Here is a 16,588-nt window from a genome sequence, read left to right as displayed (position 1 = left end):
AAATACTTTAAAAATGAGACCAGGCAAATTTATAAATCTAATATTTAAAGAATTTGTAAAAATAATTAAATTTATAGTGAGCCTAAATTCATTACACCTTCACATACTTATAAATGTAATTAATTTTTTTTATATCTTAAAGAATCATAAGTCTGAAATTATTAAGAATTAACTTAAGAATTAAATTTAAAGTACAAGTTTAATTTTAAAGCATAATTACATGGTTAATTGTCTAGATTCTCAATAGTATATTTATAATATTAATAGATAGTTCTATAAGCACTTTACAGTACAGGTTCATTTACTTCTCAGAGTAACTTTGTGAAGTAGGTATTATTCCCATTTTCTGAATGAAGTAACCAAGGCACTGATATTCAGTAACTTGATAAGAAAATGGCAGAACCAGGTTACTAAACCGAGGCACTCAATCCAGAGACAGTGCTCTTAACCATTTGGTAATTATGTGCCAAATCCTCTCAGACATTGCAAGTGCTTTAAGTGATCATGTTAAACAGATTATCCCAAACATAAATATGTTGATATCATGGCTTTTATTAATATCATCTACTTTTCATGAATTGGGAATTTATCCAATAAAGGAAGCAGATTTATCTTCTCAAAGTCAGCTACTATCTCAAACCAGGTTGTTAACATGAATGAGTTGAGGTCATTGATGGGCATTTTTTTTGACTCTTCGAGTCAGTTCTCATTTAGAGGTGTGAGACCAGGTCATAGGACCTAAGGGCTGAAGGCTTCCATTTGGATTTTACCTGTACCAGTGATTGACAGAATGAGTTGAGTATTTCTCCGGATTGGTGTAGCTTGAATTTACATAATTTACATTGTATCTTTTGTCCATTTCTGTCATATGATTGAATGAATGAATGGCAGTCTGCAACATTAGCACATTCCCTCATCCAGATTCTGTATTGCCTGGTTGAATTCTTTATTATTTTTATGTTCTCTGCATGGTTCATATTTTCTTTAAATATTTCAGTATATCCAGTTGGATTCTGCTTTCCTCTCATGATAATCATAAGTTGTATTGAGTTTTATATTTGTTTTCACATTTGGGATGTTGGGAAATTAAAAATATTTTATAGATAATATTTTTAGTCCAGTCTCTCTCTTAAAAATATTTACTGAGCATCTACTTGTCAGATAATGGGCGAAGGTATTGTGTGAGATGGAAGATGAATAAGGTAAGGTCTTTGTCTAGCATAGTCTTCACAGCAGTGTGGTTTTTTTTGTTTTGTTTTTTTAATGTAGCCCTAAGAATCTTCTGAGGTGCTTGTCAAAATTGGAGATTTCGGGTGCTTGGGTGGCTCAGTTGGTTAAGCATCTGACTTCAGCTCAGGTCATGATCTCACAGGGTTCATGAGTTTGATTCCATGTCAGGCTCTCTGCTCTCAGCACAGAGCCTGCTTCAGATCCTCTGTCCCCCTCTCTCTCTGTGCCTCCCCGTCCCTCCCACTGTCCCCACCCCCATCTCTCTCTCTCTCAAAAATAAGTAAACATTAAAAAAAAATGGCAGATTTCTTAGAATTATCAGAATCTATTGAATTGAATCCCTGAGGAAAAGGGCTGAGAAACTTGAATTTTTAATAGCTTCCAGAGAAACTTTCTCTTCTTTCATATTTCTAGAGTGATTCTTAAACCCACTGAAGTTAAGAAACCACTTAGGTACAGTGTAATGTGTCAGAAAAGAAATTCATGTAACTTAATATAATACAAAGAAAATTATATGTGACACTGGTCTTGCAATAATTGATTTGCATTGTCCTTTTCTGGCAGTAGTTGGGTAATGAGATCAATAGTTTCTGGAAGCCATCTAATGTTTGTGAATAAAATTATGGAATATGATTTTTTTTATTTTCTGGCAAAAATTTTATATACTTTATGTGGTAGATTTTTTTCTTAATACTACTCTGATATTGAGGTATTGTGTTTTTTTTGAGATAGTATAATTTTTAATGGATACTCATCCACTTAAAAGTTCAACACATAAAAAGTTTTACTTGTTTAAGTATTACCAATGTTATCAAGGCATAAATTTTGGTACTTTTTTCCCCATTTGTTACTTTAGCCATTAATAGGCCAGATATCACAGACACAGAAATGGAAACTGTTATGGACACTATTGTTGACAGCCTCTTCTGCTTTTTTGTTACACTGGGTAAGTTTTCAAATCTTTCTGGTTATTTCTTCAAAATAAATTACTTGACAACTCATTTTCATCTGTTACAAGATCCTCTTGTCTGGATCTCTGTAGGCTCTCTCTCCAGAATTGGGATAAAACATACATACTGTACTATACAGAACCATAATTTTTCTAATAATTTGATGTACTTAATTCCTCTTGAGTTAGCATTTCATAGCTCTATTGGGTTGTTTCCTTAGATGTCTTTGGTAATTATAATTTTCTACATTTGAATGGTTTGATGGTGACTTAAACTATGTGCCTGCTAATTTTCTTTTAATATTCCATTAGGAAAAATTTCAGATATACTTTTAAGTAGAAAGATAAGTGTAACTATTAAGGTACACTCAGAAGGTTCCAGAAAACACTAAATTTACATATAATATTAATCTACTATACTCTCAGAATTTTAAACATTTCTTTGGTATGTCTAAATTTACTTAACAGCTACTTTGCATTCAGTACCTAATGTGTCATTTTATGCTTTAATATTACTAATAGATGTTTTTAGAAACCTTCAAATTGTGGGGTACCTGGCTCAGTCGGTTGAATGACTAACTCGGTTTCAGCTCAGGTCATGATCCCAGGGTTGTGGGATCCAGCCCCATGTTGGGCTCCATGCTGAGTGTGGAGCCTGCTTAAGATTCATTTTCTCTCTCTCTCTCTCTCCCCCCCCCCCCCTCCTTCGCCTCCTTCCTTCCTCCTCTCCCTCCCCTCCTGCTCCTCTCCCCTGCTTGAATTCTCTCCCTCTAAAAATAAAGTTTTTTTTAAAAATAAATAAGTATCTAAAAAAAGAAACCTTCTAATTGCAATTTTAATTTTGTAGACGCTGAAAACCTTAACAGTTAAAATGATCACACTGGAAAGTTTCTCCATTTCACAAATGAGAAAATTAAGCAAAAAACAGATACTGTGAATAGTTAAAGATATAGACAAGTTTGAGGAGAATTTGCATGCAAATTTTGGGGTCCCTCCTTTTAGGGATTTTCTCCTATAATTTCCAGCCCTGAACTCCAGTCTTTGATTCCTTAGCTCATTAAGTCTTCTGTTTTCTGCCGAGCTCTTTCTCTTCTGTGCCTTGCAAACTGGAAAGTAACTTCAGAAGGAAAGCTGCTTAACAGCGTATCTCATTTTTCAAATCTAGCTGTTCTTTCAAGAGTTTTACATTCCTCCACTTTCTGCCTGCTTTTGAGTACCTTCAGTACCTTCAAGTGGAGTTGTTACTGTTGTAAACAAAGCACATGTATATATAACTTTCAGTCATTAAACAGACATAATTAACCTTCCTATTTGCCATCCTACACATTGTCCATAATTGTGTTGAATGCTAAGGTTTTCGTGGATGTAAGATTGTTTTACCTTGATGATCGTTGTATTTTCATGATAAAGGTAGATTGAAAAAGAGCAGTATAAAGACCACTGAAGTATTAGAGCTACCTTTATTATATACAGTGTTAGAAAGTGATTTTTGCAAAAGAGAAATTGAAATTCCTGCCAGTCTGATATAGGAGGATGTCAATAAGAAGCTGTTAAATGAAAAAAAGCAAATTTAAGAACAGGATGTATAATACCTATTTTTGTTTTTTGTACTCTTCATAAATGCACTTAATAAGACTATATGGGGCACCTGGGTGACTTAGTCGGTTAAGCGTCCGACTTCAGCTCAGGTCACGATCTCGCTGTCCATGAGTTCGAGCCCCGCGTCGGGCTCTGGGCTGATGGCTTAGAGCCTGGAGCCTGCTTCGATTCTGTGTCTCCCTCTCTCTCTGCCCCTTCCCCGTTCATGCTCTGTCTCTCTCTGTCTCAAAAATAAATAAACGTTAAAAAAAAAAAATTTTAAAATAAAAGACTATATGTAGAAAATAACCTGAAGACATCCATGTCTAATTCTTAGTGGGGATTCTTTATGGTGCTGGAGTGAAGAGGGTTAACTTTATATATTTCTAATATTATTTGAATTTTTTATAACAGGCATATATAATTTGCCCTTAGAAGAAAAGAGCTTTAAAAATTTTGCTAATATTCTACATTTTTACTTTTCCAGTTGACTGAACGTGCTTTGTATAGAATCTAAAATGCAGCAATTTCAGCATATAAAGATTACGGTGTTCTCAGTTTTCTGAGATTTTCAGTGCAATTGGATTATTTATTTATTTATTTTTTTATAACTTTAGGATTTCAACCTTTGATAAAACTTGGAGTAATAAAGAGAGAAGTTAAGAGGTCTAATAGAGTTGATTCAATAATGAACTGAGGCCTTTGAGGAGCTTTTCACGTTACATGAAGAATATGTTATCTTTAATTTTTTTTTTTTAGACTGTAATACTTCATTGTTAAATTGTAAAATAAAGAATAATAATAACAAACCACTAAATTAACTAAGCTCTTTTCACTCTTTTCCTTTAAGTCAAATTAAAGTGAATCCTGTGAACAAACTCTTTGAACCTGTCTGTAGGAAGTCATATATTGATTTAGTTAATTCATTGAAAAAAATCTCTGATTGCACCGATTGGCCAATGCTATATAAAAAAAATAGTCTTTTTTTTTTGACTCCCTGATGTTTCTTTTTTTTTAAACCTTGCTTTTACTCTTGAGATAATAAATCTTCTTATGTTTGTAGCCTGAAATTGTATATACTTCTATTTTTGATGCTTAGGTGTTTTATAAGTATCCATTTTAATTATTAAGAGCTGAAATGATTGCTAACTGTTGTTACAATAGGTGCTGTTCCTATAATCAGATGTTCAAGAGGAACAGCAGCGGAAATGGTAGCAGTGGTGAGTTCATGCAGATATCCATTGGCAATAAATAATAATGTATCAGTTGTTTTCCATAAGTACCTCAAGTGTTTTTGTTAATATTATATGATTACTATGGGTTATATACTAAATACCAAAAGCAAGTATTTTTATTTTTTAACATTGGAATTCCACAAAAAATAAAAAGTAATCATTGTGTACTTGACATGATGGATAAAAATGATTTTCTCTGATGTGCTGTTCCAGCTTTTTCTTGTTTACTAAAACGTATATTCGTCTTTCCACTTTGTGTCTACAAGTAGTATTTTACACAAATTTGATCCCCCAAATCATTTTATATTTAACTTCATTTAGCAAATGTATATTGACATAACCATTTTTAAAATGAAGTTCATTTTGCTATTTTACTATATTGGAGTAAATTGAGCATTCAAAAATTTGCTTTAAAAATTAAAAAATAAGATTTAGAGAAGTTACAAAACGAATGAAAAGGAAACAAGGTAAGTGGTATTGAAAGATGGAAGATACACTCACCTTTTTTAGTTTTCTTAGCCAAAGTGAATCATTGATTGATGGAGGGCTGCTTTCTTTCACATATCCCATCTCTATTCTGGAACCTCTTGTGGCATCACTCTGTGGACACATTCCTTATACAAAGAGTCATGACTGGGGAAAGACGGTGGCTCATTGCAAATTGTTGCTGTACCTAAAGAAAAAATAGTGAATGAATAGTGATTGGAAGTCAAATCAGGCCTGAGTCACAGTAGAAAAGGCATTGTTCTTTTTAAGTTCAAGTTATGATAATATTGAATAAAGAAGCTAAAATATTTAGATTTTAGAATTGCTGTTTTGTAAAGAAATTCCAAGTTTCTTAATTATGAAACTAAGAACATATTATGATTTTCCTGAACAAAGTTCTGTGAAATTGTTTTTTAAAAGTTATTATCAAATTTGATTTTTCAGAAACTAGATAAGAAACTTCGAGAAAATCTCAGAGATGCAAGAAACAGTCTTTTTACAGGTGACACACTTGGAGCTGGCCAATTCAGGTATTATGTTAGTTAATATAGGACTTGAAAAGAAATTTATAGATTTATAGCATTTTTTGGGTTGTTTTCTTATGTTATAAAATACCCTTATACTTGTAATTGAAATTTGTTTCTTTTTAATGAGGTAATCACTGTCACGGTTTTGACTCAGATTGTTCTTGTAATACAAGTGGAATATTTTATTCAGTTTATGTTCTATTGTTAGCATTTTGTCTTTTGCATTTTTGTCATCTGTAGGGGAAATTTTTCTGTTTATATGGCTTTGAAGGTCAGAAGCCATTTTATACCGATTATCATTAAGCCTGTTGGTAATAACATTAAAAATAAGTGAAAAACTTGTGATGCTTTTGTATGTTTTGAGCTATCAACTGGTTTCTGTTTTTACCTTGAAATATTTGTTTATTAAAATCAATGGGCAATATTGGTGTAAAGAAGTAGATAAACCCACACAGATGGCTGAGAATTATTTCAAGGGGAATAGACAATATTTTGGAAAATTAATTCCTACCCCCACTTTTAGGTGAATTAATAAATAAAGCCTGTGAAAATAAACTGATACTTAGAGAGTATAATACCTTCTAGGAATGATAATTCTATGGTAAATTTCCATAGACTTCAAGTTAATTTAGATGGATCCTACGGTCTTATGTACTATTTCTATAATTTGCAGTTTATACTAGCATTGTGTTTCAATTGTTTGTTCAGCTGTCTTGGCTCCTACATTATTTTAAAATCTTCTGTGATTTCATTGTTGGGTTTAAATATTCTTAAAAATGTTTCTCATTAAAGAGAGCAGAAATGTGAAATTCTCAGCTAATTTTTTTTTTCAACAGAAGGAACTACTATAGCATATTTTACTTAACAGTTCCCTTCTTACAGTGCTCTCATAAAAGCCTTAGAAACCAATATAAAGGCACTTTTTTATTTGGATAATTTCTAAAAACTTATTTATAATAATATTAATAATAAATAATTTATAACATAGTGGTCATTTTTAATTTGTTGGATGCATTTCTAAATTATTTTAATTAGGAGTCAGTAGCCTTACTGACTGTTGTTAAATACATTTGAATTCAGTTGTAGGTTATGATTCTCCATAAGAATTTGGCAATGTCTGGAGACCTGTTTGGCTTTGACACCTGGGTAAATGCTACTGGAATCTAGTGGGCTACATTATAGGATGCCGCTGAACATCCTACAGTGCACAGAATAAGCCCCAAATCTCACTAGTGCTGAATTAAGAAACTGCCACAGGCAGTCCTTCCTTGCCTTTCACCTAGCTCTGGAGTAATAAATGATAGTAGGTGGTAACTTTGCCACTCCTACTTATTTATTGCAGAGTTTTATGATCAGTGCAGTACATTTATAATCAGTACAGTGTAATGAGTTACTAAAATGGTCAAAGGTCTCTAGCAGAAAAAAACGTGCATAATTAATATAATCAGATAACAGTATCTTGTAAAATTGATGTATACTCTTGATACATTAGTGCCAAATTGGCAACCAGATGACTTTGTGCCTCACTTTGCTTTAAGTCTGCTTCACATCAATAATATATGAAGTATCTGGTAGGTGAATAATAATATAATTAGGTACCGTTGTGGCTTAATGCTTTTAGTTTTATATCTTATAATGGGATAGGGTTTCATAAGGTTCTTCTCTAGAGTCTGCTGTTTTGAATTTGTGTTTACAGAAAAAAAGTTGTAATTTGTTATTTGAAGCTGTCGAACATTAGTGTACATTTATAAGATCCTACTCTGTCTTCTAATTTTCCCAGAAACTGACAATAGCTTTTCCTTTTTTCCAGAAATGTGAAATATAAATCTGAGTAGAAGCAACTTATTCTTACTTTGATAACTATACAATTATTCTGTAAAAGTACTTGTATAGATTTTATCCTTTAAGACAATTCCCTGAGACTTAATAATCTAGCATTATACACAGGCTCTAAGTAGTCCAAAGCATAGAGCAAACTATTATGGAATGCTAGTATTAGCATACTTATTGTTCATATCAGAATGGTATATACTGAAAGGTATTAGAAAAATGGAGATGTATATACTGTTACCAGGAGTTATATAATTTTTTAAATATATTTACAGCTTCCAAAGGCCTTTATTAGTCCTTGTTGACAGAAACATAGATTTGGCAACTCCTTTACACCATACTTGGACATATCAAGCCTTGGTGCATGATGTACTGGTAAGAGGCTAAATATACTACTTTTTACTAAAATGTAGTAACATTCATTGGTCCTTTTAATTTAAAATTAACGTCATGGCTACCAAAACACAGATGAGAAGGATGGAGGTGAGAAATATGAAAGAAAAAGTGATGGGATTTGGTATCACTGGATGTGGATGATGGAGAATAGTGAAGCATTGAATTTATGATCTTTAAAGTGTAAGATTAATCATTTATATTGTTGCCAGTGATGGAAAGAAAAGGAATGGAGAAAATGAGTGACTTTTAAAAAAGTTTTCATACAAGTTTTTTCATTTGTTTTTCCCATACTGAGAAAGTAAATAAATAATATGTTTCTCTCTGGGGAGGAAAGCCATAATTTCTCCCTTTTTCCTGGGAATCAGGTAGCCTCATTTTATGGTAAAAAGAAATAGTAATTTTTATATTACACCACATGTTTTCTGAAGTAATTCCATATATTTAAAATCATGTTTGAAACAAAAATCTGTATTTATATGCATACATATATTCATGTATTAAATAGTGTGTATGGCATGTGATATACACAGATAAATAAAAGAGCCCCAGCCTTCAAAGGCACTGGGCAGAAAATATGTACACAAATAATTTCTGTACAAGGCATAATGTAATAAAGCCAGAATAGTCCCCATGTGATAGAAAAATTTAGACCCAAAGTTAAAGAATTTGAACCTAAATCATTTGCTCTGCAAAGACTAGCACTCTAATTTACTAATTTCTGGCCCAGGCCTCTAGGGATTATAGTATATAATAATATCGTTATTGCAAAGAGTTCCTGAAATGTCATCTAGAAAAGAAATGAAAAACATGACAATAGATGGTTTTTTGTTTGGTTTGTTTCTTTAAAACCCATATTCTAGCTATAAGGTTTATTTAAATAAAGTTTTTATTTATTTTGAGGGAGAGAAGGAGAGGGAATCCCAAGCAGGCTCCGCACTATCAGTGCAGAGCCCTACACAGAGCTTGATCTCTAGGACCATGAGATCATGACCTGAGCTGAGATCAAGAGTCAGACACTTAACCAACTGAGCAACCCAGGTGCCCCTCCTGGGGTCTTGTGTTGTTTTAGACTCTAGGATGAGTGTTGATGTAATAGTAGGCAACTCTGATTCAGTATAGAGGGCAAGAAGAATCAAAGGGACTACTGAATTAAACCCTGAGTAAGGGAACATGGAAGCTAGTTTTAGGAGGTCATGTAAGAGGCTGAAGAAGAATTCAACCACTACTGGCGGGCCTACTCTCTGACAAAATATTTGGGAAAAGATCTAAAGGAGGTAAGGTAGTGAATTAATATCTATATGGGAGAATAGCATTCTAGGCAGAATGATGCCTAGCATGTTTAAAAGATAACAAGGGGGGCGCCTGGGTGGCTCAGTCGGTTGGGCGTCTGACTTCGGCTCAGGTCACGATCTCACAGTCTGTGAGTTCGAGCTCCGTGTCGGGCTCTGTGCTGACAGCTCAGAGCCTGGAGCCTGTTTCAGATTCTATGTCTCCCTCTTCCTATGACCCTCCCCTGTTCATGCTCTCTCTCTCTCTGTCTGTCTCAAAAATAAATAAGTGTTAAAAAAAAATTTTTTTTTAAAGATAACAAGGTAGCCAAGATGACCAGAGCAAAGTAAGGCAGGGGGAAAATAGCAAGAGATGAAGTTAAATAGGATATGGGAGACCATGTAGCATAGGACATTATAGGCTATTGTAGGGATACTGACTTTCAATTTGAGGGAAATGGGGAGCCACATGCAGTTTTGAGTAAAGGGTGACATCTGATAAACATTTTAAGAGTATCACTCTAGCTGCTGTGTTGAAAACACTTTCTTTGGGGGGCATATGAAGAGTCAAGAGACCAGTAGGAAGCTATTGCAGTTATCTTAGCAAGAGATAATGATGGCCTACAACAGGATGGAAATGGTAAGGGTTATGACAATCTTTGGAATGTAGAGCATAGGATTTGCTGATGAATTGGATGTGGGATCTAAGAGAAAGAGAGAAGTCAAAGATAAGTCCAGAGTATTGCTTTTGCAAATGGACAGATGTTATTTATTGAGATAGGAGAGACATGGCAGGAGAAATTTTGGGGGAGAAGATCAGATGTTGAGTTTTAGACATGTTAAATGTGAGATGCCTGTTAAAGTATTCAAGCATAGATATCAAATAAATGTATGAGTGTGGAGTTCAAGAAGAACATCTGGTCTAGAGAAATAAATTTTGGAATAGTCCATATATAGGTTTAAAGCCAAGAGATAAAAGGAGATAACTAAGGGGGTGAATATAGATAGAAGAATCCAAGAACTGAACTCTGAGGTGTTTTTCAACATTTAGAGGTCAAGGTGAAGAATAGGAACTAACAGTATAATGTAGCAAGAACCAACCAGAAGTGAGAGATGAGAACTAGATTTGTGGTGTTTTGGAAGGCAGTGAATTCACTGTTTTCAGAGAGGAGGCAGGAATCAACTTAGACAAATGCTCAGGACTAAGAAGTCACCAATGTGTGTGGCAACATCAAGGTTATTACTAACTGTGGTAAAAGCAGCTTCCATAGTGTAGGGGCAGAACACTGAAGTAGGTTTAAGAGAGATTGAAAGAAGAGACAGAATGAATAGAGACAAACTGAAAGAGTTTTTGCTGTTTAGGAGAATTGAGAAAAGTGGTGGTTGCTGCAAGGGTGAGGTAAAAAACAATTTTTAAATGAGAAAAATTATAATTTTTAAAAATTATATTAAATATTATACATTAAAATTTATAAAATTATAAATTAAAATTTTTTAATGAGAAAAATGCCTCTGTAGGTGGCATTAATGGTCAGCATGAGTATAGACCAGGATTTTTCAACCTTGGCATTGACATTTTGGACCCAATAATTTTTTGTTGTGGAGGGCTGCCCTGTGCATTGTGGGATGTTGAGCAGCATCCTTGGCTTTTACTGTCTAGATGTCAGTAGCACTTTCTCAGTTGTGACTACCAAAATGTCTACACACAGTGCCATACCCAGACTATGAAGAGGTGCAAAACTGCCTCTGAGTGAGAACTGCTATTATAGACTAATAGCAGGAATTTCAGAGGTGGAGTTGTTTTAGGGAAGAGGATAAGTGAAGAATCTGGGAGTAGCAAGGAAGACCACTGTCTCAGTCCTGGGTCCAACCAGTTGGAGTTCAGTGAGAGCAAGAAAGTACAGTGGAAGTTTCAAGTAGATGTTCAGAAAAGGAGATTTGGCTGTTGAATGAGTAGGAGTTCCAGAGGGTATGAGAGAATGGTTTCAGGAATTGGTTAAAAGTGAGAGATGGGATCTGAGGGAGGTAGTATAGGGAGCCATACAGAGATGGACATGATGAGATAGTTTTGATTATCTTAGATTTGGTTGGTGGGTTCCTGGCTTTTGGGTGGGAGCTAAGGGTGGTATAGGTTAGGAGTCATGTCTTCATTCTTGCTGGTTGTATGTGGAGGCTGTATAGAACATTAAGATACTGCTATTTTTTCTAATGAAAGTAATTGATGCTTTGAGCACAGGAGTTAAGGTATATATACAAGTAATTGCACTGTGAAGAAATATGCTTTTATTCCCCTTTGTTGGAAGAGAAAGTTGGGAAACATAACTTAGAGCAGAGCTTTCCTCAAGCCAGATAAGGCTTATACTGGTCTTTGAGGTTTTCAGTGTTGTTGAGTGAAATGAGAATAGAAAGGGCTGTGAATATTAATTTTTTTGTGTGTGCATTACCTTTTATTACCCTTGTATTTTTGTGAGGTATATAATGAAGTAATATTTATTTCCTGTTCTTTGGAGTTAAAATAATCCTTTTAAAAATACAAGGTGCTAAAAATAGATGGTAGAGGGTTTGTTTGGTTGGTTGGTTTTGCTCTCATCTTCAGTTCACACAATTAAAAGTTGGCAATCTTGTGTCCGTAAAAATTCAGTTCAAAAAAATATTTTTTAAAATGTTTATTTTTGAGAGAGAACACGAGCCTGAGGAGAGGAGGGGCAGAGAGAGGGGACAGAGGATCTGAAGTGGGCTCTCTGCTCGCAGCAAAAAGCCTGATGTGGGACTTGAACTTATGAACGGTGAGATCATGAGCTGAGCCAAAGTCAGATGCTCAGTCGACCACGCGACCCAGGTGTCCCTCAAAAAAATATTTGTAAGTGCCTGTTCCATGCTAGTCACTGGGATATGTGGTGAACAAAGCAGATGTTACCCCCTGATTGCATGGAGGTTGGAGTAATGGATTCCTGTGGACATTTGGGTTATTGTTGGTTTTAGTTTTTGTTACAAATAATAGAACACATCTCTAGTTAACTTTCTTAGGCTAGGTTCTCAGATTCCATATTACCTTTAAACAGTCTTTTCTCAGCATTATTATCAGAACATTTAGGTCTTACGAAAATAGTTTCCTTAAAGAGATTGGTTAAGATAAACTATGCAAATTACACTGACTTAATCCTGTTCATTAATTTTATTTTTTAACTTAATATTTTTTTAATTAAAAAAAAATTTAATTCCAGTACAGTTAACATACAGTGTTAGGGTTTCAGGTGTATAAAGTGATTCAGCAATTCTGTATATAACTCGCTGCTTGTTAAGATAAGTGTACCCTTAATCCCCTTCACTTATTTAACCCATCCCCCCTCACCTACCTCTGTTCTGGTTACCGTCTCTTTGTTCGCTATAGTCCAGAGTCTCTTTGGTTTGTCTCTTTTATTTCCTTAGTTCATTTGTTTTGTTTCTTAAATTCCACAGATGAGTGAAATCATATGTGTTTGAATGCATTCTATCTCTGACATATTTCACTTAGCATTATGCTCCCTAGATCCATCCATATTGTTGGAGATGCAAGATTTCATTGTTTTTTTATGTTTGTATAATGCTCCATTGTGTGTATATACCATATCTTCTTTATCTGTTCATCTTTTGGCAGACAGCAGGTTCTTTCCATAACTTGACTATTGTAAATAATGCTGCAGTAAACATAGCATTGCATATATCCTTTCGAATTAGTGTTTTCATATTCTTTGGTTAAGTACCCATTTGTCCAATTACTGGATCATATGGTAGTTCCTGTTCATTAATTTTAATGCAGTTTCTAAATGTGAAAAAACTATAACTGTGATATCATAAATTATGTCATTTTTTTTTAGTTAAAACTACTGCTTTTGAGGTGTCCTTGAAATTTTTAACATTCTTAATAATTATTCCCTTTACCTCCACAAGATGGAGTAAAAGTTCTAGATATGAACGGTAACCTAAAATTGGAGCTTGCTTTTTATATTAAAAATCTTTGCCTGAAAATCTGGAACACTGATAGTATTTATATATCTAGACCTTGGAAACAACTGAAAAATTCACACAGCTTCCTTGTGTGCCAGAAAGAATGTGGTCATTTACCATGGGAAATACACTCTTCTAGTGAAAACCTTACAGTGCCCCTTTCCTTTTACTGGGATATAAGAAGTACGATTAATAATTAGTCATGATTCCTTTTTATTATACCCTGGTTGTGGGAAGGGTAGATTTGATTATTCATCTGCAATGAATAGTTACCATTGGGCAAAGGGGGATGGGCATTATTTCATCTTAGTATCTTGTTCTTTACTTGGGCTTTGTTTTTTCATATCTCAGGTGCCCTTTTTGTGTCTTTGGCCCTCTGCTACTGACTTTTATTATTTGAAACATTAAACCACAATTTATGCTAATATGTAAAGGGTTTTTTTTCCAATTGAAGAAAGGAAGTGGTTTCTAAATAAGTACTTTTAAAAGATTATTAGAAAAGCATTTTAGAAGCACTCCTTTTTTATTTTTATTTTTTTATTATTTTTTACTGTATTTTTATTTTTTATTTTTTTAATATGAAATTTATTGTCAAATTGGTTTCCACACAACACCCAGTGCTGATCCCAACAGGTGCCCTCCTTAATGCCCATCACCCACTTTCCCCTCCCTCCCACCCCCCATCAACCCTCAGTTGATTCTCAGTTTTTAAGAGTCTCTTATGGTTTGCCTCCTTCCCTTTCTGTAACTTTTTTTTTTTTTCCTTTCCCCTCCGCCATGGTCTTCTGTTAAGTTTCTCAGGATCCATATAAGAGTGAAAACATATGATATCTGTCTTTCTCTGTATGACTTATTTCACTTTGCATAACACTCTCCAGTTCCATCCATGTTGCTACAAAAGGCCATATTTCATTCTTTCTCATTGCCAAGTAGTATTCCATTGCATATATAAACCACATCTTCTTTGTATTTGTCAGTTGATGGACATTTAGGCTCTTTCCATAATTTGGCTCTTGTTGAAAGTGCTGCTATAAACATTGGGGTACAAGGGCCCCTATGCATCAGCACTCCTGTATCCCTTGGGTAAATTCCTAGCAGTGCTATTGCTGGGTCATCGGGTAGATCTATTTTTAATTTTTTGAGGAACCTCCACACTGTTTTCCAGAGCGGCTGCACCAGTGTGCATTCCCACCAACAGTGCAAGAGGGTTCCCATTTCTTTTTTTTTTTTTTTTTTTTTTTTTTAATTTTTTTTTTTCAACGTTTATTGATTTTTGGGACAGAGAGAGACAGAGCATGAACGGGGGAGGGACAGAGAGAGAGGGAGACACAGAATCGGAAACAGGCTCCAGGCTCTGAGCCATCAGCCCAGAGCCTGACGCGGGGCTCGAACTCACGGACCATGAGATCGTGACCTGGCTGAAGTCGGACGCTTAACCGACTGCGCCACCCAGGCGCCCCTAGAGGGTTCCCATTTCTTGACATCCTCGCCAGCATCTATAGTCTCCTGATTTGTTCATTTTAGCCACTCTGACTGGCATGAGGTGATATCTGAGTGTGGTTTTGATTTGTATTTCCCTGATGAGGAGTGACGTTGAACATCTTTTCATGTGCCTGTTGGCCCTCTGAGTGCCTTCTTTAGAAAAGTGTCTATTCATGTCTTCTGCCCATTTCTTCACTGGATTATTTGTTTTTTGGGTGTGGAGTTTGGTGAGTTCTTTATAGATTTTGGATACTAGCCCTTTGTCCAGTATGTCATTTGCAGATATCTTTTCCCATTCCATTGGTTGCCTTTAGTTCTGTTGATTGTTTCCTTTACAGTACAGAAGCTTTTTACCTTCCTGAGGTCCCAATAGTTCATTTTTGCTTTTAAGTCCCTTGCCTTTGGAGATGTGTCAAATTGCTGCGGCTGAGGTCAGAGAGGTTTTTTTCCTGCTTTCTTCTGTAGGTTTTGATGCTTTCCTGTGTCACATTCAGGTCCTTCATCCATTTTGAGTTTATTTTTGTGAATGGTGTAAGAAAGTGGTCTAGTTTAATTTTTCTGCATGTTGCTGCCCATTCTCCCAGCACCATTTGTTAAAGTGATTGTCTTTTTTTCCATTGGATACTCTTTCCTGCTTTGTCAAAGGTTAGTTGGCCCTACATTTGTGGCTCCAATTCTGGAGTCTCTATTCCATTGGTCTATGTGTCTGTTTCTGTGCCAATACCATGCTGTCTTGATGAATACAGCTTTGTAGTAGAGGCTAAAGTCTGGGATTGTGATGCCTCCCACTTCGGTCTTCTTCAATATTACTTTGGCTATTCTGAGTCTTCTATGATTCCATACAAATTTTAGGATTGCTTGTTCTAGCTTCGAGAAGAATGCTGGTGCAATTTTGATTGGGATTGCATTGAATGTGTAGATTGCTTTGGGTAGTACTGACATTTTAACAATATTTATTCTTCCAGTCCATGAGCACGGAATGTTTTTTCATTTCTTTGTATCTTCTTCAATTTCCTTCATAAGCTTTCTATAGTTTTCAGCATACAGATCTTTTACATCTTTTGGTTAGGTTTATTCCTAGGTGTTTTTATGCGTCTTGGTGCAGTTGTGAATGGGATCAGTTTCTTTATTTGTCTTTCTTTTGCTTCATTGTTAGCGTATAAGAATGCAACTGATTTCTGTACATTAATTTTGTATCCTGCGATTTTGCTGAATTCATGTATCAGTTCTAGCAGATTTTTGGTGGTCTGTCAGGTTTTCCATGTGTGGTATCATGTCATCTCCAAAAAGTGAAAGCTTGACTTCATCTTTGCCAATTTTAATGCCTTTGATTTCCTTTTGTTGTCTGATTGCTGATGCTAGAACTTCCAATACTGTGTTAAACAACAGCGGTGAGAGTGGACATCCCTGTCGTGTTCCTGATCTCAGGGGGAAAGCTCTCAGGTTTTCCCCATTGAGGATGATATTAGCTGTGGGCTTTTCATAAATGGATTTATGGTGTTTAAGTATGTTCTTTCTATCCCAACTTTCTTGAAGGTTTTTATTTCAGCTCTGGGAAATGAAAAAGTGGGGAACACATCCTTCTACCCAACATTCTAATTTAGCTGACATTAGTTTCAA

General features: G+C 35.0%; 1 protein-coding gene across 1 annotated transcript in view; it reads left to right on the top strand.

Annotated features, from left to right (window-relative positions):
• SCFD1 (sec1 family domain containing 1) overlaps positions 1-16,588 on the top strand; it is a 121,285-nt gene that overhangs the window by 16,171 nt on the left and 88,526 nt on the right. The window contains exons 7-10 of the mRNA XM_049612961.1: positions 2,087-2,176; positions 4,922-4,977; positions 5,923-6,008; positions 8,111-8,210. Coding sequence (XP_049468918.1) covers positions 2,087-2,176; positions 4,922-4,977; positions 5,923-6,008; positions 8,111-8,210 — 332 coding nt within the window. The remainder of the gene's footprint in view (positions 1-2,086; positions 2,177-4,921; positions 4,978-5,922; positions 6,009-8,110; positions 8,211-16,588) is intronic.

Source organism: Panthera uncia (assembly GCF_023721935.1).
Source record: "Panthera uncia isolate 11264 chromosome B3 unlocalized genomic scaffold, Puncia_PCG_1.0 HiC_scaffold_1, whole genome shotgun sequence".
Lineage (NCBI taxonomy): Eukaryota > Metazoa > Chordata > Mammalia > Carnivora > Felidae > Panthera > Panthera uncia.
Note: the sequence above shows the minus strand (reverse complement) of the source record. Positions and strands in the feature narration are given on the sequence as shown.